We start from the raw sequence: 26,015 nt of genomic DNA on the forward strand, positions 1-26,015 counted from the left end.
AATAGTCTTATATACTTAGCAGGCGGAAGAGGCGGGGCGATCTCGGTGATGAGTTTCCAGAAATGGAGGAGTCCACTGGACTACTGAGAATCTGAATTATTCTGTCACAATTTCCGGCGCAGTTCTTTACTGTTCATCAAGTTTTGGGATATAAGAGCAGCGAAGGTTCCGGGTGAGGTTGTGCTTAAGACTTCCACTTCTCATTGTACTTGGGTGAAGTGGTTAGAGCTCTAAGGGAAGGCTGGAGTCAATTTAACGCAAGTATCTGGGAACGATTTCACGCTGTGCAAACCACTCGACCTGTAGTTCCTTTCGTGAGAACGGACTCGCCGTGACTGACAGCTGCCGGAAGTGAGGCTGCGTGGAATGACGGCTGCTGCCACAATGGCGGTAGCTGCGGCGGAGCTGGTGATGAGGACCGGAGCCTCAGATATGGAGGAAGAGGAGGGCCCGCTGGTGAGAACGCAGGGCTTTTTCTTCTCCAGAATCTCCTTCGGTCGTCTTCGCGTCAGAAAAATCTGGGTTGGGTTTAGCTATAAGGGTGGGAGCCGGGCTGCTACCAGAGATACTCTTCATAGCCCCCGCCCCGGGATAGAACCTGAGCCTGAGCAGGGACCGGAATGGTCGATTTAGGTTCCCGGGGCACAATTTCAATTAACCCCCTGATTTTGAGGCAGAATAGAGAAGCAGTGCCCTGTAAAGGTTAAGAACATGGCCTCTGGAGCCAGGTTGCCTGTGTTTTAATTCAGTTCTGCTACTTACACGCTGTGTGTCCTTAGGCTAGGTCTCTGTACCATCACTTACGTGTAAGGTGAAGAAAATAGACCTATCATATAGGTTGTTGGGTAGATGAATGAGTATATTTAAGATGGCACCTGCATGTAAGTAAACACTTGTGTGTAAACTGATGTTTCCAGAAAAACGAGCTTTCCAGAGGGATTGCGATAGAACACCTAAGTTAGCAGGAGTCTGGGGGCTCCTAAATTCAACTGCATATTCTGCTCTGTCTTCTGCAACTCCTAATTTTTCTTCTTCAGACACCTCCACTCTCTGTAGGTTGCCTGGCTCCTTGTCCATTAGCCCTAAGTTGTAGGTTGGGTACAATGTGAGACTCTAGGGATTTTTACTCAGTACCTATAGCTCCCCAGTAAATGTTCCTCCCTCTTGAAGGATTAGGGATTATCCCATTATTGTTTGTTCTTCCCCTCTTTCCGAGTATCTTTCCTTGTTAACTTATCCCTCCCAGGGGGATGGTCCTCGTCTTCAGGAGCCATTGCAACTTGGAGAGTTGGACATCACCTCTGATGAATTTATCATGGATGAAGTGGATGGTAAGTGATGCCATGGGGTGGGTGCAGAGTGCCTATAATCTTGAGAGGCATGGAGCCTGGAAGTAAAAGTCAGGGTTTGGTGTGCAGATGTTCAGTGTGGGGAGAGGGAGCTATGGAACTTAACCCTTATAATAAACTTCTATTTCCAGTTCACATTCAGGCAAATCTGGAGGATGATTTAGTAAAGGAAGCTCTTAAAACGGTGAGGCTTTCCACTATACTAACCAGCTCCCCCTCTCCAAAACACATACCCTCCCCACAAAGGAAAAAAAAAAAAAAGGAAACCGTCTCATGCACTTATGTCATCCTGGTGTCTTATCCTCTAGTCCTTCATTGATACTGTTCCAGTGTTCCCTTACTGTGACTTTCTCCTGACCTGTCATGTTTATGTTCTCCCAGGGTGTGGATCTCCGTCACTATTCAAAGCAGGTAGAGCTGGAGCTACAGCAGATTGAGCAGAAATCCATTCGGGATTGTATCCTCCAGCAGAGGAGAAGGGTGGTGGTATTACAATCGGGGATTTTGTGGAACATGATGCAGACAGCCTAGCTGGGGATGGCATCTTTTCTCTGAGGTTTCTGTCATCTCGGGGAGAAATAAGAGAGGTCCTGCAGGTCTGAGGATCTCTATCTTTACAGTGAGGTCCCTTGACTTTCTGTGGGTCAGATATCCAAGAGAGTGAGAACATAGCTTCTCTGCACAACCAGATCACAGCCTGTGATGCTGTCCTTGAGGTTAGTAACCATGACATGTAACCCCTAAAATAACTTTGAACCAGTCCTGGCTGGATAGCTTAGTTGGTTAGAATGTAGTTCTGATACACCAAGGTTGCGGGTTCAATTCCAGGACACATATGAGAGCCAGCCAATGAATGCATAAATAAGTGGAACAACAAATCGACTTTTATCCCCTACTCCCCCTCTCTAAAATCAACCAATTTAAAAAAAGCCTTGGCTGGTGTGGCTCAGTGGATTGAGTGTCAGCCTGTAAACCAAAGGGTCACTGGTTCAATTCCCAATCAGGGCACATGCCTGGGTTGCAGGCCAGGTCCCAAGTAGGAGGCGTGCAAGAGGCATCCACATGTTGATGTTTTTTTCCCTCTCTGTAAAAATAAATCAAATCTTTAAAAACAAAAAACAACCTTAAACCAGATCACGGTCTCTGGTATCATTCTTTAGGTCATCAGTCTCAGGTGGGGACAGTTAGAGTCACTTGCAGTATGACCTCAGCAGCCTTTTTTGTTACTGCCATAACTAATGTTACTTTCCAGTGACCTTTGAGGTACCGCTTTCCTTGTCACCTGCTATCCTCATGGACTAATAGATAGTGGAGACTTCACCAATGCACTTAGGTGGGCCACTTGTCCTGTGGCGCTCCAACAACATCTGCCTTTTCCCCAGCGCATGGAGCAGATGTTGGGAGCTTTTCAGAGTGACCTCAGCTCCATCAGCTCTGAGATCCGGACGCTGCAGGAACAGTCAGGAGCCATGAACATTCGGCTACGAAACCGCCAGGCAGTTCGGGGGAAACTTGGGGAGCTTGTTGATGGTCTGGTAGTGCCCTCTGCTCTGGTCACGTGAGTTACTAGTTTGAGGGGTTACAATGTCTATAGCAGGTAGATCAGCTGGGCTGACCAAGCCCGCTTACCACATGGGTTTCCTGGCTCCAGGTTATCAAGTGCCTTCCAGAAACTGATGGTTGGGTTGCTAACTCTTTCTAACCTTATGGCATGTGTTAGGCATCAAAGATTAGGAATCATGCAGGGTCAGGTATGTAGTGAGGAGGTCCAGGAACAGAAAATTGTATATAAATCCTCATATGATATGGCATAGGAAGGGAAGGGAGACAGAAGCTGGATGTAAGGGAGATGATTTGGAGTCTAGGGATGTCTGGGTCTCCCTCCTACCTGATCCCACCCCTCCCTGCTACCCAGGGCAATTCTGGAGGCACCAGTGACAGAGCCCAGATTCCTGGAACAGCTGCAGGAACTGGATGCCAAAGCAGCTGCAGTCCGAGAGCAGGAAGCTAGAGGTACAGCGGCCTGTGCAGATGTCAGAGGTGTGCTCGACCGACTCCGGGTCAAGGTGAGGGGTGGGGTGAAACCCCAGAGACTTAGAACCAGCCTCTTCAACACCTTCACCCTTGATTTTCCTGGCAGAGCTCATTGTAGCCTGTCTCCAAGAACTTTACCCCACCTTACCCTGGCAAACTCATGTTCACATCTCTAGTTTCCCCTGAGAATCTTAAAAGACACTAAAGAGGTATTCTCCACACTTCCTCCTCCATTTAACATGGTCACTTCCCCCAGTGCTCCTAAACAATAAGCAGGTGGCAGCTTCATGCCCTGTTTTTGGTCCTCCATGTCTAGGCAGTGACGAAGATCCGAGAGTTCATCCTTCAGAAGATTTATTCCTTCAGGAAACCAATGACCAACTATCAGATCCCCCAGACGGCCCTGCTGAAGTACAGGTCACCATGGGAAGGATGGCCTCTGAGCTTTGTGCAGCCAAGTGTGGCGTCTGGTTTCTTGGGCAAGTAGGGAGACTGACTGGTCTCTGGCCCCTCCAGGTTCTTCTATCAGTTCCTGCTGGGCAATGAAAGAGCAACAGCAAAGGAGATCCGGGATGAATATGTGGAGACACTGAGCAAGATCTACCTCTCTTATTACCGCTCCTACCTGGGGCGGCTAATGAAGGTGCAGGTGAGGTCAAGGAGGGAGAGGTGTTTCTGGGCACCTGGGCTGGGAGGAAAGACTACCGCTGGGCCAAGGGACAAGGTTAGAAAAAATTGTTTTTTGGTGCTGCGGGAAGAGATATTTACCTCTTTTCTTTTTTCTCTAGTATGAGGAAGTTGCTGAGAAGGATGATCTAATGGGAGTGGAAGATACGGCAAAGAAAGATATCCTACAGCTGAGGAACCCTCATGCTAGGCCTGGAGAGCAAGGGAGTGTCTGGCTCTAGCTTCCAAGGCACTGCTTCTTACCTTTTTCTTTGGGACCAAAACCTTTAAGAATGTGATAAAGGCTATGGTCGTCCTTTTCAGAAAAAAAAAAGCATTTTGGTACTTAGTTTTGCATATGATGTTGGGGCGTAGAGGTTTCCTGAAGCCCATTCACAGATGTCAGGTGAAGTGGGGCCCCAGTTCTGGGAAGGAGGGGCATCTAGGCTGTGTCCAGCTGCTGGAGACCCTGGAGGTACTGAGTCTGATCTATCACAGCTGTGATCTTACTGTTTTCCCTGACTCTGACCCTTCACGATTCTTTTCGAAGCCGTCACTGCGAAGCAGAAATACCATCTTCACCCTGGGGACCCGTGGCTCTGTCATCTCCCCCACTGAGCTGGAGGCCCCCATCCTGGTACCCCACACTGCCCAGCGGGGAGAACAGAGGGTAAGAGGAAAAATAAGCTTCAATCATGAGCTGGATGCCAACATGGGTGGGCCAGGGGTTTGTGGGGAGGTCAGAGTTTCCCTCAGGACTTGAGGGCATATGGGGGGAGAGACTGACTGAGGGAAGTGACGTGTCCTGAGGCAGGTGTGCAGGTAATTGCAAGGGTAGCCACAGCAGGTGGGGGTAGGCTGTTCTCTTGTACTCCTTTCCCCCCTTAAGAACCCACCCATTCTGGATGCTCTTTCTTTCTTTGTTTCTCTCTCCTGCCTCCCTCCCTCCTTCTCTCCCTATGTTCCTTCTTTTCTTTCTTTCAAGATTTTATTTTTAAAAAATCCTCTTCTAAGGACATGTTTATAGGTTTTAGAGAGAGAAAGAGAAACATTTATGTGAGAGAAACATCAATCAGTTGCCTCCCCTACATGCCCCAACTGGGGATTGAACCAGCAACTTAGGTATATGCCCTCACTGGGACTTGAATCCTCAACCTTTTGGTGTATGGTATGGTGCTCCAACCAACTGAGCCACCTAGCTAGGGCGAGGATGGTGTTTCAAAATAACCTAATCTTGGTTTAGATGGGAAGGGTCTCCTGAACTCTGTATACCCTGGTTTGTTGATTTCCCAGCCATATCTATGGGGAATCAGTGTTGGGATTCATTCTTCTGTCTCTCTTTTTTCTCTCCTATCCTAGTATCCGTTTGAGGCCCTCTTTCGCAGCCAGCACTATGCCCTCCTAGACAATTCCTGCCGGGAATATCTTTTCATCTGTGAATTCTTTGTTGTGTCCGGCCCGGCTGCGCATGACCTCTTTCATGCTGTCATGGGCCGTACGCTCAGCATGACCCTGGTAAGATCCCTAGCTCTTGTGCTCTTCAGTCCTCTAGCACCCTAGTCCCTTTGTCCTCAGTCCTCATTGACACCATAGGAGCATCATAGCTCTGGTGTTTTGAAACCAGGACCCTTTGTTCTAAAATGTCTAAGCCCTGTATTTATGGTGTGACTCCCTACTAAACCCTCAAAGCTTGGGGTCCCCCAGACTCCCCCTTACTGCTGATCTACACCCAGGCAATAGCACCTGCAAACTGAGGGGCCCTAAACCTTGGTGCTCAGCCCTGAATTCCATACTGGGCTTGTGATCATAGAGGCTGGTGAGCAAGGCAGCAGGACCACCTGAGTTGTCAGTGGTCAGAGAAGGAGGTGGCATCTCCCTTTTAGATATCTCTCCCCTCCCTCCCACCCTTCCTCCCAGTGCTATATTCCCCAAAGGAGCAAATGCATTTGTCTTTATCCACTAGAAAGGACAAAATAACATTCTCTTTCAATCCTCTACCTATCCCTAAATTGCAGAAGCACCTGGAGTCCTATCTCGCTGACTGCTATGATGCCATTGCTGTTTTTCTCTGTATCCACATTGTCCTCCGGTTCCGCAATATTGCAGCAAAGAGGGATGTTCCCGCCCTGGACAGGTCACTAAGTTTTGGTCCTTGAAACCCTGCTGGCCTTGAATTCTTGGTCTTACATGACCCTGCCCTGACCCTTAGGCTCCTACTGATTTGATACCATTGACACTATTCCCACTCACCTGCCAGGAGGCAGCATGCTTGGTCTGACTCACCTTTCACACCCAGTCCTACCAGCACCAGCCACCAACTGTTAACCAGAAGGATGTCCCAGAATTCGATGGGTTTCCCACACATATCCTCTAACATAAACACCACCCCTCCCCCACCATCCACTCCACTGCCATCCTTGACTTGATATTCCTGGCCAGCTGATTACTGATTCTAATTAAGCCCACAGGTACTGGGAACAGGTGCTTGCCTTGCTGTGGCCACGGTTTGAGCTGATACTGGAGATGAATGTCCAGAGTGTCCGAAGCACTGACCCTCAGCGCCTTGGGGGCCTGGATACTCGGCCCCACTATGTGAGGGAGGGCAAGGGTAACGAGGGTTCCTGAAGGGTAGGGCTCTGAGCTTCAGTGGGGGGTGGGGTTTCAGTGTCTACATGGTTATGTTGGGTCCAGGAGGGTGTTTAGCCACATGGTGTGAGGGGCAGTCCAGGCATGAGGGTCCACTCAGTGTGGTTGGGTGTCCTTTGTAGGACTGGAGACGGGAGTCACACAGGTTGGTTGGCCAGCTCCAGGAACTGGGAGGTTGTGTTGGCTGAGTCAAAGGCTTGGTAAGATTTTTCTTCCCACTTTCTTTCTCCCAGATTACGCGCCGATACGCAGAGTTTTCCTCTGCTCTCGTCAGCATCAATCAGACAATTCCCAATGAGCGGACCATGCAGCTGCTTGGGCAGCTCCAGGTGAGGGGCAGTTCCAGCTGCAGCTGCAGCCACTGGGGTGTAACATGTATTTCCACCTTCTCCTGTCACTGCCTTTGGCTTTTCCAGGTGGAAGTGGAGAATTTTGTCCTCCGAGTGGCAGCTGAGTTCTCCTCAAGGAAGGAGCAGCTTGTGTTTCTGATCAACAACTATGACATGATGTTGGGTGTGCTGATGGTAACAGACGCCCCTTCTTTCCTTTTTCAGTACCCAGGGAATTTGGGTTCCCTCACTGTTCTGCTAGCTCTGAGGACAGGTGTGTTGGTCTTGTTCAGTCGTGTATTCTAGTGTCTGGTACATTGTGTGACGGTAACTGTGGAAGGAAGGGGATATCCTGCAGTGAGGGCTGCTTCTCCCTAAACGTGAGATTTCCCTTTGTCTTCCCTTAGGAGCGTGCTGCAGATGACAGCAAAGAGGTTGAGAGTTTCCAGCAGCTGCTCAATGCTCGGACACAGGTAGGGTGTGAGGAGAAGGAAAGGGAAAGTCCTGTGTACTGTTTCCTCTGTGTGTATGTGTGTGTGTGTGTAGGGAGTGGCAGTTAATGGACACCCTCTACACAGAATTGGAATTATAACTCTTGGTTCACAATATGCTATCATTATTCGTCTATTTTATTTTCTTTTGTATTTTTTATCTTTTATATTTATTTATTTTTAATTAGTGGAAAGGTTTTTTTTTTATATTTCATTGATTGTAATATTACACTTGTCCCAATACTTCCTTCTTTGCCCCCTTTCCACCTGGTGCCCCACATTCCCTCCAGTAGTGCCCCTCCTTAGTTCATGTCCATGGGTCATACAGGTAAGTTCTTTGGCTTTTCCATACTATTCTTAACCTCCCCCTGTCTATTCTATACCTACCCAGTTTACTTCTTAATCCCTGCACCTTTCCCCCCATTTGCCCCCGTCCTGCTCCCAGCTAATAACCCTCCAAATGATCTTCACATCTATGAGTCTGTTTCTGTCCTGCTTGTTTAGTTAGTTCTTTTTTTTAGATTCAGTTGTTGGTAGTTGTGACTTTATTGCCATTTTAATGTTCATAGTTTTGATCTTCTTTTTCTTAGATAATAAGTTTCTTTTAATATTACATGTAATAATGACTTGGTGATGATGAACTCCTTTGGTTTTACCTTGTCCAGGAAGCACTTTATCTGCCCTTCCATTCTAAATGATAGCTTTGCTGGGTAGAATAATCTAGGTTGTAGGTCCTTCCTTTTTATCACTTAGAATACTTCTTGCCAATCTCTCCTAGCCTGCAAAATTTCTTCTGAGAAATCAGCTAATAGTCTTATGGGAACTAGTTTGTAGGTAACTTAACTTGGTTTTCTCTTGCTGCTTTTAAGATTCTCTCTTTATCTTTAACATTTGGCATTTTAATTATGACGTGTCTTGGTGTGTCCCTCTTTGGGTCTGACAGGTTTGGGACTCTGTGCTTCCTAGACTTATATGTGTATTTCCTTCAACAAAGTAGGGAAGTTTTCTTTCATTTTTTTTTTCAAATAAGTTTTCAGTTTCTTGCTGTTTCTCTTCTCCTTCTGGCACTCCTATGATTCCAATGTTGGTACATTTGAAGTTGTCCTGAAGGCTGCTTAGCCTATCCCCATTTTTTAAAATTCTTTTTTCTTCTTGCTGTTCTGACTGAACGTTTTTGTCTTCCTTATGTTCCAAATCATTGATTTGATTCTTGGCTTCCTTCACTCCACTGTTGATTCCCTATAAACTTTTCTGTGTTTTACTTAGTGCACCTTCATTTCTGCTTGGGTCTTTTTTTTATGTTGTTGAAGTACCCAGTGAGTCCTTGAGCATCTTAATAACCAGTATTTTGAACTCTGCATCTGATAGATTGTTTATCTCCATTTCATTTGGTTCTTTTTCTAGAGTGTTGTTCTCTCTGTTCATTTGGGTCATATTTCTTCGTCTCCTCAATTCAGAAGCCTCCCTTTGTTTGTTTCTGTGTATTTTAAGTAGAGCTGCTTTGACTCCTTGTGAAAGGCATCTGCAAATTGTGTGGGGCAGACAGAGCCTTCAGTAATTGCTGGGGCGGGGGCAACCTGCTTTACTGACCACTTTATGGCTCTGTGTGGGAGGAGGTCTCAGAGAGGGGATAGTGCTGCTGCCTGGCTTCTGGAGCTTTGCCCAGCACTCGCCCTATTTCCATTTACTTCACCCACTTCCCATATGCAAGTGGCACCCTTCCAGCTGTTGCCCAGGTGGTGAATCCAAGAGTGGGTAGGTTTGCATAGGTTCTAAGTCTGTGTAGGCCCTTCAAAGGACTCTTCTGAAAATCTGGCAGTTTCTTCCCCACCCCTATCCCCACTCATTTTTTTTTTTTTTTTGACATTTTATCTATTTCTGTCTAGGGGGCGGGAATGGTAGGAGAAAGAGAGGGAGAGAAACATGAATGTGTGGTTGTCTCCCATGTGCCCCTCACTGGGAACCTGGCCTGCAACACAGTCATGTGCCCTGATGGGAATCGAACCTGTGACCCTTTGTTTCGCAGGCTAGCACTCAATCCACTGAGCCATACCAGCCAGGACCCCAACTGGTTTTTATAGCCAGAAGTTATGGGGATTTATCTTCCTGGTGCTGGAACCATGGGCTGTGCGGTCTGACCTGAGGCTGGGGTCGCTTGTTCCTAAGGTAGCCCTCCCCATTTTTACCCACCACACATGAATGTGGACCACCCATTCAGCCACCACTGCCTCTGGGCACCATACCATGTCTCTGCACCTCTTCTTGTCTTTGCAACTCTGCCACTCCTACTCATGGATAAATGTGACTTCTTTAAATCCTTGGTTGGTGGACTTCCACACAGCTTGATTTTCTGATGATTCTGGTGGTTATGTTTTGAGAACTAGTTGTAATTCTCTGTGGTTGCACAAGGAGGTGAAGCCTGTCTTCCTATGTCTCCATCTTGACTGGTAATCCTCATGCTCTTGCTTTTAAAAATATAGCTATAGTTAAGCCCTGGCCCAAGTAGCTCAGCCGATTAGAGCATTGTCCCGATATGCCAAGGTTGCAGGTTCAATCCGTGGTTGGGGGACACAAAAAACTTAACCAAGGAATTCATAAATAAGTGGAACAACAAATAGATGCTTCTCTTTCTCTCTCTCTCCCCCCTCCCTAAGATTAATCTAAAAAAAGAAAGGAACCCTTTTTTAATTCCAAGGTCAGAAAAATACTATACTAAATTTTCTTCTTCATATTATAGAATTTGCTTTTCCTTTTAACTCCTAAATTTACCTAGAATTGATTTTTATGTGTGTTATGAGGTGGGAATCTAATTTTTTCTATATATATATAATAATTAGATTGAAACCATTTATGGAAAACTTTCCCTACTTGATCTGCAGTGCTCTCTTTGTCACACAGCAAAATTCCACAAAGATGTGTATCTTGCCTTTATTTTATCCCATTGATCAACTTGTCTACCCTGCAATATAGTTTTAATTATACTTTATAGGTATAAAGTATGACTCTTCTACTTTTTCATCAGTATCTTATCATTGGCATTTAAAATTATTTTTATTTTTTAAAGATTTTATTTTTTTTTATTTTTAGACAGAAGGGAAGAGAGGGAGAGAAACATCAACGTGTGCTTGCCTCTTGCACGCCCCTTACTGGGAACCTGGCCTGCAACTCAGGCATGTGTCCTGACTGGGAATCGAACTGGCAACCCTTTGGTTCTCAGGCCAGCACTCAGTCAATTGAGCCACGCCAGCCAGGCCTAGCTGTTTTTTTAAACCCTCACCTGAAGATATGTTTATTGATTTTAGAGAGAGAGGAGGAGAGAGAGAAAGATGGAGAGAGGAACAACTATGTGGGAGAGAAACATTGATTGGTTGCCTCCTTTACACAGACTAGGGATTAAACCCACAACCTAGATATGTGTCCTGACCAGGAATTGAACTTGCTACCTTTTGGTGTATGGGACAAAGCTCCAACTGAGTCACCTGACCAGGGCTAAATGTGTTTTTTTTGGCTGGATAATCATAGTAGTTAAATACTTGCCTAAGGCTGTAAGAAGTCAAATAAGTACACCCGAAGAAAGGTAAGAAAGAAATTATACTCATTACTAAATTCAGAAAACAATGTGGGGACACACTGGGTGAAAGTGGTGGGAAGAGGGCTCATTGCATGTCCTCAGACACCCAAGATGATGAGACTTGGGCCTTGCTTTCACTGTACGTGGAGTCGTTCCCCCAGAAAAGATTCGAAGTTGTGTGTGTGTTTTCTCTGACTGGGTCTAAAAGGCACAGCCGGCCCAGGATCTCTAGGCATAGTTTCAAAGAGAATCAGTTCATTCTCTGATGTGGTTCCTTTTTCAGAGTGCTATATATGCCTGGGGTACCCTTGGCCAGGGCAGTGCTGTGCAATGGTATGACTTGGCTGAAGGCCAGGGTGGGTGGGTTGACCTGGGGATGACCCTGCTTGGTAAGTGGTGGGCTCCAGTGGTCAAGGTTGGGCTACTCTGTCCTCATCTCTGGAGACAGAATAAGTGGTGGTGAGAGCCTTACTAAGTTCCTCACTCCTCTTGTAGTCAGTGTCTTCCGTTTTCCATAGTTTCAGGGAGGTTTCAGCAAGGATGATTCCTCCGTACTGCCTGCCCTGTCCTTGGGCTCCAAAAATTCCTCAGTCAGGAATTTTTGCCTCTCCTGGATTTCCTTCACCAGTTCAGAGCTCAGGAGCTGGGTTCTCCTGTTGCACAGGAGGGGCTTTCTTTTCCGTTCCTGTTTGTCCTTCCCTGTGGCAAACACATTTTATTTTAGAGTCTTCACTTCTCCTCTTCTAGATCTCTGAGGAGCTCTTGGGTGTAAGTGGTTTGCTTGGGGCAGTGTGAGAATCGAATTTCTTCAGTCACTGTCTCCACCCTCACCTGGGAAGCTGTGGGATGGTCACAAATGTAGACCTTGCTTTAGTTTATCTAAATTCTTAAAAGATTAGAATCATTAGCTATTACAGGTGACTTGAAGTATTTGTCAGTATATAAGGACCCACCTTAGCCCTAATAATTTTGTCTGAAAGCCTATTATGTCTGATGTTAACATAGCTCTGCCAGCTTTATTTTGGTTAATATTTGCCTGTTAATTTATTTACATTTTTTTTACTAGAAGCTTTTTTTAAAAATACATTTATTGATTATGCTATTACAGTTGTCCCATTTTTTTTTCCTCCCCTTTATTCCCCTTTGCCCTGTACCACCCCTCCCACCAGCATCCCCCTCCCTTAGTCATGTCCATGGGTCGCACATATAAGTTCTTTGGTTTCTCCATTTCCTGTGCTGTTCTTAACCTCCCCCTGTCTATTTTGTGCCTGCCAGTTATGCTTCTTATTCCCTGTACCTTTTCCCCATTTTACCCCTCCCTCTCCCCTCTGATAACCCTCCATGTGATCTCCATTTCTGTGATTCTGTTCCTGTTCTAGTTGCTTGCTGAGTTTTTTTTTTAGATTCAGTTGTTGATAGTTGTGAGTTTGTTGTCATTTTGCTGTTCATACACATTTTTAAAGATTTTATTTATTTATTTCTAGAGAGAGGGGAAGGGAGGGAGAAAGAGAGGGAAAGAAACATCAGTGTGTGGTTGTGTCTAGCATGCTCCCCACCGAGGACCCAGCCTTCAGCCCAGGCATGTGCCCTAGACCAGGAATCAAACTGGTGACCTTTTGATTTGAAGGCTGACACTCATCCACTGAGCCACAGCAGCCAGGACTACTGTTCATATTTTTGATCATTTTCTTTTTCTTAGATAAGTCCCTTTAACATTTCATATAATAAGGGCTTGGTGATGATGAACTCCTTTAACTTGACCTTATCTGAGAAGCACTTTATCTGCCCTTCCATTCTAAATGATAGCTTTGCTGGATAGAGTAATCTTGGATGTAGATCCTTGTTTTTTGTGACTTGGAATACTTCTTTCCAGCCCCTTCTTGCCTTCAAGGTTTCTTTTGAGAAATCAATTGACAGTCTTATGGGAACGCCTTTGTAGGTAACTGTCTCCTTTTCTCTTGTTGCTTTTAAATTTTTCTCCTTATCGTTAATCTTGGGTAATGTAATTATGATGTGCCTTGGTGTGTGCTTCCTTGGGTCCAACTTCTTTGGGATTCTCTGAGCTTCCTGGACTTCCTGGAAGTCTACTTCCTTTGCCAGATTGGGGAAGTTCATTATTTTTTCAAATAAGTTTTCCATTTGTTGCTCTTCCTGTTCTTCTGGCACCTCTGTGATTCGGATGTTGGAATGTTTAAAGTGATCCTGGAGGTTCCTAAGCCTCTCCTCATTTTTTTGAATTCTTCTTTCTTCATTCTGTTCTGGTTGAATGTTTTTCTTCCTTCTGCTCCAAACCATTGATTTGAGTCCCAGTTTCCTACCATTCACTGTTGGTTCCCTGTACATTTGCCTTTATTTCACTTTGCATGGCACTATTTACTTCTTCCTCTATTTTGTGACCATACACAACCATTTTTGTGAGCATCCTGATCATCAGTGTTTTGAATTCTGCATCTGATAGGTTGGCTATCTCTTCATGCCTTAGTTCTGTTTTTGGAGCTTTGGTCTGTTTTTCCATCTCAGCCATATTTTTTTTGTCTTGGCCCACCTGTTTACGTCGAAAGGGTCAGAGCCTTAGGTATTCTCCAGGGCAGGGCAAGACAACCCAGGTCATTGCACTGTGGCATTGTATGTGGAGGAGGGGTCTAAGAGGGAACAGTGCTGCTTGCTCGGCTCTCAGCCGGCTTTCAGTCCCTTCCCCTGCTACCCACAAGCAAATTGGGCCCTTCTGGTTCTGATTCTTAGGTGGGTGGGCTTGTGTACATTTTAGGACCCTGTGGGTTTCTCTAACGAACTCTCCTGTGAGGCTGGGAGTTTCTCCCACTGCTGCCTCAAACCCCACAGGTGTTTTCAATTGGTGGCTTGAGGCTTATTTCCCCGCACTGGAGCCCTGGGTTGCGTGGTCTGTCTTGCTCCTCAGTTGTTCCCCCCTGTTTATCTACATTGAAATGTGGGACTGCCTGGTCCTCCAGCCACCACCTTGCTGCTTGTCCTGTCTGCCCTGGCTGCCCATCTCTGCCCCTCCTACCAGTCTGAATGAATGTTTCTGCTTTATCTCCTTGGTTGTCAGACTTCCATACAGTTTGATTTTCTGGAAGTTCTGGTTATTTATTTATTTATTTATTTATTTATTTATTTATTTAAAAATTTTTCTTGTCCTTGGTTTGGTTGTTCGAGGAGGCAAAGTGTATCTACATATGCCTCTATCTTGGCCAGAAGTCCTACTTTCAGCCTTTTAAAAGGACATTTTTATTGGCCCCAACCAGTGTAGCTTAGTTGGTTGGAGTGCCATCTTGTAACCTAAAGGTTGTGGGTTCGATTTCCACACAGGGCACATACCTAAGTTGTGGATTTGATCCCTGGTCAGAATGCATATGATTCGCAGTCAGGCATGTACGGTAGTTAACCAGTTGATGCTTCTCTCTTGCATCAGTGTTTCTCCCTTTCCCTTCCTTTCTCACTAAAACCAATGAAAAAATGTCCTTGAGCCTTGGCTGGTACAGCTTAGTGGATTGAAAAAATGTTCTTGGGTGAGGACAAAAAATTAAAAAATAATTTTTCATTGATTTTTAGGAAGAGTGTAAAGGAGACTGAGAGAGAAACATTGTTTGTTGTTTCATCCATCCATGTACACATTGGTTGATTCTTGCATATGCTGGACTTGGGATTGAACCCACAACTGTAGCACATTGGAACAATGTTCCAACCAACTGAGATATTCAGCCAGGGCGCCTCTCAGCCTTTTCATGTTTTTACATATTAAGTCTTTTGTAAATAGCATATAGCTGGAATTTTTAAATAATCCAGTTGGGTCTTTCAGGTTAGGATTTTAATCCATTTATGTTTATTATGATTAATGTACATTTGGACTTGTTTTTACCATCTTTAGTTTTCTGTTTGTGCTGTATAGTTTTGCTTCTTGTCTTTATTTTTACTAGTGTAAAATAATTTTACATTATTTTGCTGTTTACATTTTGTACTCCTTTCTATTAGAACTTATCCTTTTAATTTTTACTTTGCATATTTTTATTAATGTTTATTGTATTTTTCCCATTACCATTTAGTCCCCTCATGTCTCCTTACTGCCCAGCAATCACTACACTGTTGTCTATGTGCATGAGTCCTTTTTCCTTTTTGCTCAGTCTCTCCCCTCCTCCAATAGCTGTCATCTGCTCTCCATCTATGAGTCTGTCTTTATTTTGCAGTTTGTTCATTAGATTCCATGTATGAGTGAAATCATGTGGCAATTATCTCTCTCTGACTGGCTTATTGACTTAGCATAATGTTCTCCAGGTCCATCCATACTGTTGCAAATGGTAAAAATTTTTTTCTTTTTTATGGTTGAGTAGAACTCCATTGTGTAAATGTTCCATAGTTTTATTTACTCATCTATTGATGAACACTTGGGCTGCTTATGTTCTTTCAGATTAGTGTTTTGGGTTCCTTTGGATATATCCCCAGAAGTGGGATAGCTGAGTCACAAGGCAGATCCATTTTTAATTTTTTCAGCTATCTCTATACTGCTTTCCACAGAGGCTGCATCAGTCTGCATTCCCACCAACAGTGCAAAAATGTTCCCTGTCTCTACATCCTCACCAGCACTTGTTGTTTGTTGATTTGTTGATGATAGCCATTCTGGCTGGTGTGAGATGGTATCTCATTGTGGTTTTAATTTGTATTTCTCTGATGATTAATGACATTGATCATCTTCTCATATGTCTATTAATCATTTATATGTCCTCTTTAGAGAAGTGTCTATTCAGGTCCTTTGCCCATTTATTAATTGGGTTGGTTTTTTTGCAGGGGGGGTGTTGAGTTTTTTAAGTACCTTACAAGTTTTGGATACTAACTCCTTATCAGATGCATCTGCAAATATGTTCTCTGATTCTGTAGGTGGCCTTTTTATTTTGTTGATGATTTCCCTTGCTGTGCAAAAACTGTTTAGTTTGATGTAGTCCCATTTGTTTATTTTTTCTTTTGTTTCCCTTGCCTGGGGAAATACATACAATAGAAAATTGCTATGAGCAATGTCTGAGATTTTGCTATATATGTTTTCTTTTAGGATTTTATGGTTTCAGGTCTAATATTTAAGTCTTTGATCCATTTTGAATGTATTCTTGTGTGTCGTGTAAGAAGATGGTCTAATTTCATTTTTTTGCATGTATCTGTCTAGTTTTCCTAACATCATTTATTGAATATACTATGTTTAGTCCATTGTATGTGCTTGCTTCCTCTGTCAAGTATTAACTGACTAAAAAGGTGTGGGTTTAGTTTCTGGGCTCTCTATTCTGTTCCATTGATCTATGTGTCTGTTTTTATGCCAATACCAGGCTGTTTTGATTACTATGGCCTGGTAGTATAGTTTGACATTAGGTAGTGTGATTCCTTCAACTTTTTCTTCTTTCTCAGGATCACTGTTGCTATGCAGGTCCTTTTGTGGTTCCATATAAATTTTGGAAATATTTGTTCTAATTCTGTGATATACCTCATTGGAATCTTGATAGGAATTGCATTGAATTTGTAGATTGCTTTGGGTAGTATGGACATTTTAATGATGTTAATTCTTCCTATCTATTAACACAGTATGTGCTTCCACTTATTTGTATCTTCTTCAGTTTCTTCAGTGTCTTATAATTTTCCAAGTACAGGTCTTTCACATCCTTGGTTAGGTTTATTACTAGGTATTTCACTATTTTTGAAGCAGTTGTGAATGGGCTTGTCTTAATTCCTTTTCTGTTAGTTCATTATTGTCATATAAAAATACAACTGCTTTCGGGATATTAATTTTGTACCCTGATACTTTGCTGAATTCATTTATCAATTCTAATAGTTTCTTGCTGTAATCTTTGGGGTTCTTTATGTATAGTATCATGTCATCTGCAAATAATGACAGTTTTCCTTCTTTCTTTCCAATTTGGATGCCTTTTATTTCTTCTTGTCAGATTGCTGTGGCCAGGACTTCCAGTATTATGTTGAATAAGAGAGGTGAAAGCAGACATTCCTACCTTGTTGCCAATTTAAAAGGATACTTGTAGTTTTTGCCAATTGAGTGTGATGTTGGCCGTGGGTTTCTCATATATATGGCTTTTATTATGTTTAGGTATGTTCCCTCTAATCCCACTTTGCTGAGAGTTTTGATCATAAGTTGATGCTGGATTTTGTCAAAAGCTTTCTTTGAGTGTCGCAGATTCGATTCCCAGTCAGGGTACATGCCTGGGTTGCAGGCCATGACCCCCAGCAACCACACATTGATGTTTCTCTCTCTCTCTCTCTATCTCCCTCCCTTCCCTCTCTAAAAATAAATAAATAAAATCTTTTTTTAAAAAAAAGCTTTCTGTGTACCTATCCATATGATCATGTGGTTTTTACCTTTCATTATGTCTATGTGGTGAATCACATTTATTGATTTGCAAATATTGTACCAACTTTGCATTCTCAGAATAGATCACACTTGATCATGTGGTATGATCTTCTTGATGCATTGCTGTATTCCATTTGCTAATATTTTGTTGAGGATTTTAGCATCTATGTTCATCGGGGTATTGGTCTATAATTTTCTTTCTTTGAAGTGTTTTTATCTGGTTTTGGAATTAGGATAATGCCGACACCATAAAGTGAGCCTTCTCTCCTCTTGGGTGTTATGAAATAGTTTGAGGTGGAGAGGTGTTAGGTCTTCTCAGAATGTTTGGTAAAATTCACCTGTGAAGCCATCTGGTCCAGGGCTTTTGTTTGTGGCAGTTTTTTGATTACTGCTTCAATGTCATTAGGTGTAATCTGTCTATTCAGATTGTCTGTTTCTTCCTGATTTATTTTTGGAAGATTGTATGTTTCTAAGAGTTTATCCATTTTGTCCAGGTGGTCCAGTTCGTTGGCACATAGTATATCATAGTATTTTCTTACAATCCTTTGTATTTCTTTGGTGTCAGTTGTTATTTCTGATTTTATTTATTTGGGTCCTCTTTCTTTATTTCTTGATGAGTCTTGTTAAAGGTTTGTCAGTCTTGCCCTGGCTGGAGTGGCTCAGTGGACTGAGTGCTGGCCTGGGAACCAAAGGGTCGCTGATTCAATTCCCAGTCAGGGCACATGCCTGGATTGCAGGCCAGGTCCCCAGTAGGGGGCATGTGAGAGGCAACCACAGACTGATATTTCTCATGTTTCTCCCGTTCCCTTTTTCTCTCCCTTCCCCTCTCTCTAAAAACAAGTAAATAAAATCTTTAAAAAAAAGAAAAAGGTTTGTCAATCTTGTTTGTCTTTTCAAAGAACCAGCTCTTGGATTCATTGATCTTTTGTATCACTTTTTTAGACTCTATTTTGTTTATTTCTGCTCTGATATTTATTATTTCCATCCTTCTTCTTACTTTGGGCCTTGTTTGTTGTTCTTTTTCAAGTTCCTGTAAGTGTGAAGTTAGATTGTTTATTTGAGCTTTTTCTTGTTTTTTGAGTTCAGCCTGTAATGCTATGAATTACACTGGGATTGTTTTCCCAGTGTCCCACAGATTTTGGATTGCTATTTCCTCATTTTTATTTGTTTCACGGTATCTTTTGATTTCTTCCTTGATCTTGTTGTTGATCCATTCATTGTTTAATAACTTGATATTTAGCTTCCATGTCTTTGCATGTTTTTCAGTGTTGCTGTGATTGACTTCTAGCTTCATAGCAGTGATCAGAGAAGATGTTTGATATGATTTCAATCTTAAATTTATTGAGACTTGTTTTGTGTCCTAATATGTGTTGTGGTCTATTCTAGAAAATATTCCATGTGCACTTGAAAAGTATGTATTTTCTGCTGCTTTGGGGTGTAATGCTCTCAAGATGTCAATGAAATCCACTGTCTGTTGGTTTTCTGCCTGGAAGATCTATCCATTGAAGTCAATGGGTTGTTAAATTCCCAACTGTGACTGTATTTCTGTCAGTCTCTCCCTTTATGTCCATCAGGATTTGCTTCACATATTTAGGTGCTCCTATGTTGGGTGCATAAATGTTTACTAGCACTATATCCTGTTGTTCGATTATTCCTTTCAATGTCCTTCTTTGTCTCTCAAAACTATAGCCTTGGTTTTAAAGTCTGTTTTGTTGTATGTAAGTACTGCTACCCCAGTTTATTTTTCATTTCCATTTGCATAAAGTATATTTTCCCTTTACTTTTAGTCTGTGTGTATCTTTCGATCTGAGATGCATCTCTTGGAGGCAGCATGTATATTCATGGGTCTTGTTTTCTTAGCCATTCAGCAACCCTATGGGTTTTGGTTGGAACATTTAAGCCGTTTACTTTTAAGGTGGTTATTGATAGATATGTATGTAGTGCAATTTTATTGTTAGATTGTTTTCCTTTGTGTTTTCTTTTTTCTCTTCAAGCAAGCCCTTTAACATTTTTACAGTACTGATTTGGTTTTAACAAACTCCGTTAGCTTTTTCTTGTCTGGAAGCTCCTTATTTCTCCTTTGATTTTAAATGATAGCCTGCTTGGGTAAGGTAGCCTTGGCTGTAGGTCCTAGCTTTTCATCACCTTTAATATTTCACACCATTCCCTTATGGCCCGAAATGTTTCTGTTGTGTAATCAGACCCCAGTCTAATTGGTGCTCCCTTGTAGGTAACTACCTGCTTTTCTATTGTGGCTGTTAGGATTCTCCTGTCTTTAAGTCTTGTAATTTTAAATTATGCTGTGTCTCAGTGTAGGCCTTTGGGTGCAACTTGTTTGGGACTCTCTGAGCTTCCTGGGCATGTGTGTCTTTTTGCTTGATCCAGTTAGGGAAGTTTTCAGTCATCATTTCTTCAAATAGATTCTCGATCCCTTGCACACTCTCCTCGAATTTATCTTTTTCACTAATTTGAGAAAATTCACAGCCAGTATCTTCATTTTTTTAAAGATTTGATTTATTTATTTTTAGAGAGGGGGGAGGGAGAGAGAAGGAAAAGAAGAGAAACATCAGTGTGTGTTTGCCCCTCACGTGCCTCCCACTGGGGACCTGGCCCACAACCCAGGCATGTGCCCTGAGTGGGAATGGAACCAGTAACCCTCTGGTTCACAGGCCGGCACTCAATCCACTGAGCCACACCAGCCAGGGCTCAATATCTTTTTAAACATTGCTTTCACTCCATTCTTCTCTCTTTCTAGGATATGATTAGTTGTAGGTTAAACTTTCCCATTCTGTTCTTTCTTTTTAGTAAAATAAGCATGTAATTAGATGACAAGGACAACCGTTGTCCTCACCTTCCCAGTTAGGTGACACAGAGAATGTCAGCTCTGCCTTCAGAAGTGTAATTTTTGCCAAAGAACCTATACGCATGACCCATAGATGTGAACAGTGGTGTGGGGATTGCCTGAGGGAGTGGAGGGTACTGGGGTGGAAGGGGACAAAGAGGGAAAAATTGGGATAACTGTAATGGCATAATCAATAAAATATTATTAAAGAATCTGAAAGAAAAAAAAAAGAAGCACAATTCTCTAGACTCCTGAGCTCACAAAATGCACTTATAAACTAATGGACTCTGTTGAGAGCAGCTGAGGCACTGTGGAATTTGTCAGGATGGGGAGCCAGCTGTCGCCTGTCTCCTAGTCTTCTTTGGTGGGCTTCTGCGTGATATTGTGTGGGACAGATTGCTAGCCAAAACCCAGTGTGCACTGTTTCCCTCTTGTCACTCCTCTACTATGAGAATATTCTCTTTTGCTGGGTAGAGAGCATAAATAAAATTTATATCAAGTCTAGACCAGTGCTGTCCAATAGAAATCTAATGCATGCCACACTATGAGCCACTTAAATAATTTAAAATTTTTTAGCAGCTACATTTTAAAGATTAAAAAGAAACAGGTGAATGAATTTAATACTATATTTAAACCACTATATGCAAAATATTATTTCAAAATATAATCAACAAAAATTAGTAACTATTTATTTAAAATTTTTTCTGCCCTAGCTGGTGTGGCTCAGTGGATTGAGTGCTGGCCTGCAAACCAAACAGTTTGCAGGTTCAATTTCCAGTCAGGGCACATGCCTAGGTTGTGGTCCAGGTCCCCAGTAAGGGGTGCATGAGAGGCAACAACAGATTAATGTTTCTCTCCCTCTTTTTCTCCCTCCCTTCCCCTCTCTCTAAATACATATAAACAATGTTAAAAAAATAAAACATTTTCTCATAAAGCTCTGGCTGATGTGGCTCAGTGGATTAAGTGCCAGACTACGAACCTCAGGGTCACTGGTTTGATTCCCAGTCAGGGCATATGCCTGGGTTGCAGGCCAGGCCCCCAGTGGGGGCTCTTGAAAGGCAACCACACATTGATGTTTCTCTCCTTCCCTTCTCCTCTGTCTAGAAATGGATAAATATAAAATTAAAAAAAAAAATTTCCCATATGAAGTTTCTAAAGTCTGGTATGTATTTCATACTCCCAGCACATACCAGTTATGACTAGCTGTGTTGCAAGATCACTCATGTGACTCATGGTGCTGTGTTAGGGCAGGTCATCTCTGTTAGCTGAACTTCCTTTTGCATTCTGTGTTCCCCACTGTTACATTATTAAGAATGTAACAGGTCTGCGCTCAAGCCACTGAGCTACACCAGCCAGGGATGTATATCTATTTTCTTAACCAGATTTTCCATCATCATTTTTTCACATAGCTTTTCAATCCATTTTTCCCTTCTCCTTCTGGAATCCCAATTTTGTGAATGTTGGTGTGCTTGAAGTTGTTTCAGAGGCTCATTATACTATCCTCATTGTTCTGAATTCTTTCTTTATGCTGTTCTCATTGGTGGTATTCTTCCTCCTTATCTTCCAGATCTCTTATTTGATACTCTGCTTCATCTACTCCACTGTAGATTCCCTATAATGTATTTTTTTGTTGTTTTAGTTAATGTATTCTTTATTTCCGATTGGTTCTTTTTATGTTTTTTATCTCCATTTTTATGTTTCCTATCTTTTTGTTGAAGTTCTACTGAGTTCATCTACTCTTCCCCTAAGTTCTTTGAGCATCCTTATAACCAGTGTTTTGAACTCTGCATCTGGTAGATTGCTTGTCTCTATTTTGTTTAGTTCTTTTTTTCTGAGTTTTGTTCTGTTCTTTCATTTGGGACATGTTTCTTTGTCTCCTCATTTTGGCTACTTCCCTCTGTTTGTTTCTGTGTAATACCAAGAGCTGCTACATCTCCTGGACTTGGTAGAGTGGCCTTATGTAGTAAGTGTTCTGTAGAATCCAGTTGCACAATCTCCCTGATCATTAAGTTGGGTATTTCAGGTGTGCCTTCTGTGTTGGCTGTGTATACCCTCCTGTTGTAGTTGAGCCTTGATTGCTGTTGGCACTCAATGGGTGGGATTTATGCTTTGTCCGATCAACTGGGAGGACTGGCTGTGACCACTGTGGAGGATCTGCTGTACAGGGGCTGACCCCACAGAGCTAGACCTACTTCAGCCAGGCTCTCGGTGCCCACTAAGTCTGGTGCCCTTGAATGCACTACTTGTAGAGGTAGTAGGGTGGTTGGGTGCTTTGATGTGGTCTGAAGCTGTCCACTGGGTACAATGAATGGCCCTGGGGACTCCCGGAAGATGCAGGCCATGGTCCCCCGCCTCCTGTGCCCTGCCCATGGCCATGCAGCATGAGCTACAAAGTGATATGCAGATAGCTGCTACTTGTGCTGGGCTTGGAGGTGGCCAGGAGAGGCAAAGCTGTGAACCATTGTGGTCTGCCACCAGTGCCAGACCTGGAGCCACTTAGTGAGAGAGGTATGGGGCACACTGAGGCTAGATGCTGCTTGTTTGAGAGATTTTAGGAAAGTCTAAGGCTTGATCCAAAACAGGTCATTTGTTTGGAAAAGCCACTGGTAATAGCTGTGTGGGCCCACAAGTTGGGTGGAGTGTGGAGGGGAGTTTTCAGGGAATCACTAGGGCAAGGAGAACAGTGTTAGCCAGGTTGATGGAAACTCAGACATGGTTCTTTGTGGGGGGCTCAGGACAGGAACAAGGCTCTCTGTCAGCACTTCTGTCCGGGAGAAAACCGCCCCTCTATCTTTTGCCCTGATTTCAGACTATTCAGTTCTTCTCCCTATGTCCCTGGTGCTCCATTGCTGGAACTTACAGAGATTAAGTTCTTGTGCAGGCTCTTCAAAAGGAACTGCTTAGGGCTCTGGAAGTTCCCCGTCACACTCAACGACAATCCCCGCTGGTTTTCATAGCCAGAAGTTATGGAGACTTGTCTTCCTGGCTCTGGAACCCTGGGCTGGGGGGCCTGGTGTGGGGCTGGGACCTCTTGCTCCCCCGGGGGGATCTCTGCAGCAGATATATACCTCCTGATGTATATCCATCACTCCCAGGTGTGGACTAGCCCATTCTATGTCTCCACTCCTCACACCATTCTCTTTGTGGCTTCTTTATATCCTTAGTTGTAGAGCTTCTGTTCAGCTAGATTCAGGTGATTCTGAACGATGGTTGTTCTGTAGTTTAGTTATAATTTTGACAAGGTTGTGGGAGGATTCGAGTGACTGCATTTACCTATGCCACCATCTTGACTAGAACCCCTAAAACAAATTGTTTTTAAAAATAATTTCTAAAAAATTCCATGTTGTTTGAACTCTCTTCATTCCTTATCTTGGTAACTGGTCATCTTTGTGTCTTTTTTTTTTTTTTAAGGTTTCCTCTTGTTAGGTCACCTTTTCAAAAATATTTTTTAAATTGATTTTAGAGAGAGGAAGGGGGGAGAGAAACAAACATCACTTTAGTGTTCCACTTATTTATGTATTCACTGGTTACTTCTTATGTATGAATGTATTTATTTATTGAGAGTGGAAGGGAAGGAGAAAAAGAGGGAGAGAAACATCGATCTGTTGTTGCCTCTTGCATGCCCCCTACTGGGGACCTGGCCTGCAACCCAGGCATGTGCCCTGACTGGGAATTGAACCAGTGACCCTTTGGTTCACAGGCTGGCACTGAGTCCATTGAACCACACCATCCAGGGCTGGTTGTTTCTTTTATGTGCCTTGACCAGGTATCTAATCTATAACCATGGTGTGTTGCTCTAACCAACTGAACTAGCTGGCCGGAGCCTGTGTCTGTATCTTTAACTTCTTTAAACATTTCATAAAGAATGTACAACTACCTGGCTAGGTAGTTCAGTTGGTTAGATCATCTTTCTAGTACAGGGGGATTTATTTTTGAGGATTGGGAGCCTTGAAGATTTACCTTACCTCTTGTGCTACCAGCAGTTTCTTAAGGTATATGACCTTTGCAGGGTTTAGCTGTTCTGCTGTGGGATTGTTCTAAGGACTTCATCTGTCATGATACCAGAATTGGAAGAATCTGCTGACACCAGGACACTCAACTGTGTGTGTTTCTCCAGGAATTCATTGAAGAGTTGCTATCTCCCCCTTTTGGGGGTCTGGTGGCATTTGTGAAGGAGGCGGAGGCTTTGATTGAGCGTGGACAGGCTGAGCGACTTCGAGGGGAAGAAGGTATGAGAACGGTGTGGTAGTAATGGGGTCTGTGGTAAGATGATTGGAAAAGAAAAATGAGAGAATGTGGATTACATGGGGAGTGGGTGGGGCAGGAAAGAAGGGATTGGGAGAACACCAGAAAAGAGGGGTTGGATGGTGAGGATGGCTGTGCCTTGGGGAGGATTTTGTGGGGTCAAAGATCATTTAGCCTTGTCCCTGTCTGACATTTCTCTTTTCTCCTACCATCAGCCCGGGTTACTCAGCTGATTCGTGGCTTTGGTAGTTCCTGGAAATCGTCGGTGGAGTCTCTGAGTCAGGATGTAATGCGGAGTTTCACTAACTTCAGAAATGGAACTAGTATCATCCAGGTGACCTGCAACTCCCACCCTGCCCCCATCACTCATTTATCCCCCTTTTCCCTGGGCTCAGCATCATCCAAGTGACCCTTGACCTTCACCTACCAGCTATGCCCAAAGTTCTGGATAATCCCTAACCTGATTCTTAATTATCATCATTAGTGCTGCCCCACAGTCTTACCCCTCCTTGACTTTCTCTGACCAGGGAGCATTGACCCAGCTGATCCAGCTTTATCATCGTTTCCACCGGGTGCTGTCTCAGCCCCAGCTCCGAGCTCTCCCTGCCCGGGCTGAGCTTATCAACATTCACCACCTTATGGTGGAGCTCAAGAAGCACAAGCCCAACTTCTGATGTGCCGGACCCTGGGACTCATGAGCCTTCTCCATGGACTCCTATACTTCATCCATCCCATACCCTTCTTCACCTGGCGTGCCCCCCTCAGTTTTCCCCTTGCCTCCCAGGTCTGTGGCATGCCTCACCCTGCCTTCATTCCAGGACCGTGCCTCATCAGGGTAGGCTAGGTCCCTTTAGCTTTCTGAATCTCCCAGGGTCTTCAGGGTTCCCAGGACCACCTTTCCCTGGGCATCCAGAGTGACATTTACCATTCTCCAATTTTGTCTTTTGTCACCCCCTCTATCCCTTCCCCCTAAAACACCTCAAAAAACCAAGGCTCTCTCAATCTCTGGTTCATTCAACTCTTGTCAGCATGTCCTTAGGTGTGAAGCCTCAACTCTTGGAATTAATTGCTGGTAAGGGGAGACTGCCTCCAAGTCATTGATTTATCTTTTTTTTTTCCTCCCATGCAAAGTGGATTCCTTTCTGTAGTTTTTTGACCTAAGATCTCAGCAACTTGAACACTAACCAGTTCCCCTCCTCGCTTGAGAGATACTCCAAGGTCAGTTTGCAGAGAACAATAAATATTGATATGACACAACAATCCTCTCCCATTTTCTTTCTCCTCCTGGGACCTGCAAGTAGCCCCATTTCTGCTCCAGCGTCACCTCCATCTCCGAGTATATCCTGGGCTTATATCTCATCTGGTTGGTGTTGAAAAAGTAGGAACACACACCCCTAGCTGCTTTAGGCCAATGTGACTGCGCTGGTTTTAGGGTAGAGATTATTTCATGAGTAACCTACCTGATGGAAGAAGGTGGCCCCTGG

General features: G+C 43.6%; 1 protein-coding gene across 3 annotated transcripts; it reads left to right on the forward strand.

Annotated features, from left to right (window-relative positions):
* Window positions 1–70: 70 nt before the first annotated feature.
* On the forward strand, window positions 71–25,791 carry VPS52 (VPS52 subunit of GARP complex). 3 transcript variants are annotated; one of them, XM_045834984.1, is made up of 20 exons: window positions 71–456; window positions 1,247–1,331; window positions 1,481–1,533; window positions 1,731–1,806; window positions 2,602–2,612; window positions 2,732–2,907; window positions 3,265–3,415; window positions 3,700–3,800; window positions 3,900–4,032; window positions 4,172–4,229; window positions 4,586–4,719; window positions 5,409–5,564; window positions 6,065–6,183; window positions 6,518–6,641; window positions 6,929–7,024; window positions 7,112–7,219; window positions 7,432–7,497; window positions 24,404–24,515; window positions 24,747–24,865; window positions 25,059–25,791. In XM_045834984.1, the coding sequence occupies exons 1-20, from the start codon at window positions 367–369 to the stop codon at window positions 25,203–25,205; spliced, it is 2,115 nt and encodes a 704-aa protein (XP_045690940.1). In that variant the 5' UTR covers window positions 71–366; the 3' UTR covers window positions 25,206–25,791. The 3 variants fall into 3 exon arrangements, with proteins under 3 accessions (XP_045690940.1, XP_045690929.1, XP_045690948.1); XM_045834973.1 differs by lacking the exon at window positions 2,602–2,612 and adding an exon at window positions 1,998–2,065 and having other exon boundaries at window positions 221–456; XM_045834992.1 differs by lacking the exons at window positions 2,602–2,612; window positions 24,747–24,865; window positions 25,059–25,791 and adding an exon at window positions 1,998–2,065 and having other exon boundaries at window positions 221–456; window positions 24,296–24,422.
* The last annotated feature ends 224 nt before the right edge of the window (window positions 25,792–26,015 follow it).

This window comes from Phyllostomus hastatus, unplaced genomic scaffold (assembly GCF_019186645.2).
Source record: "Phyllostomus hastatus isolate PE091 unplaced genomic scaffold, TTU_PhHast_1.1 phas_contig_1048, whole genome shotgun sequence".
Taxonomy (NCBI): Eukaryota; Metazoa; Chordata; class Mammalia; order Chiroptera; family Phyllostomidae; genus Phyllostomus; species Phyllostomus hastatus.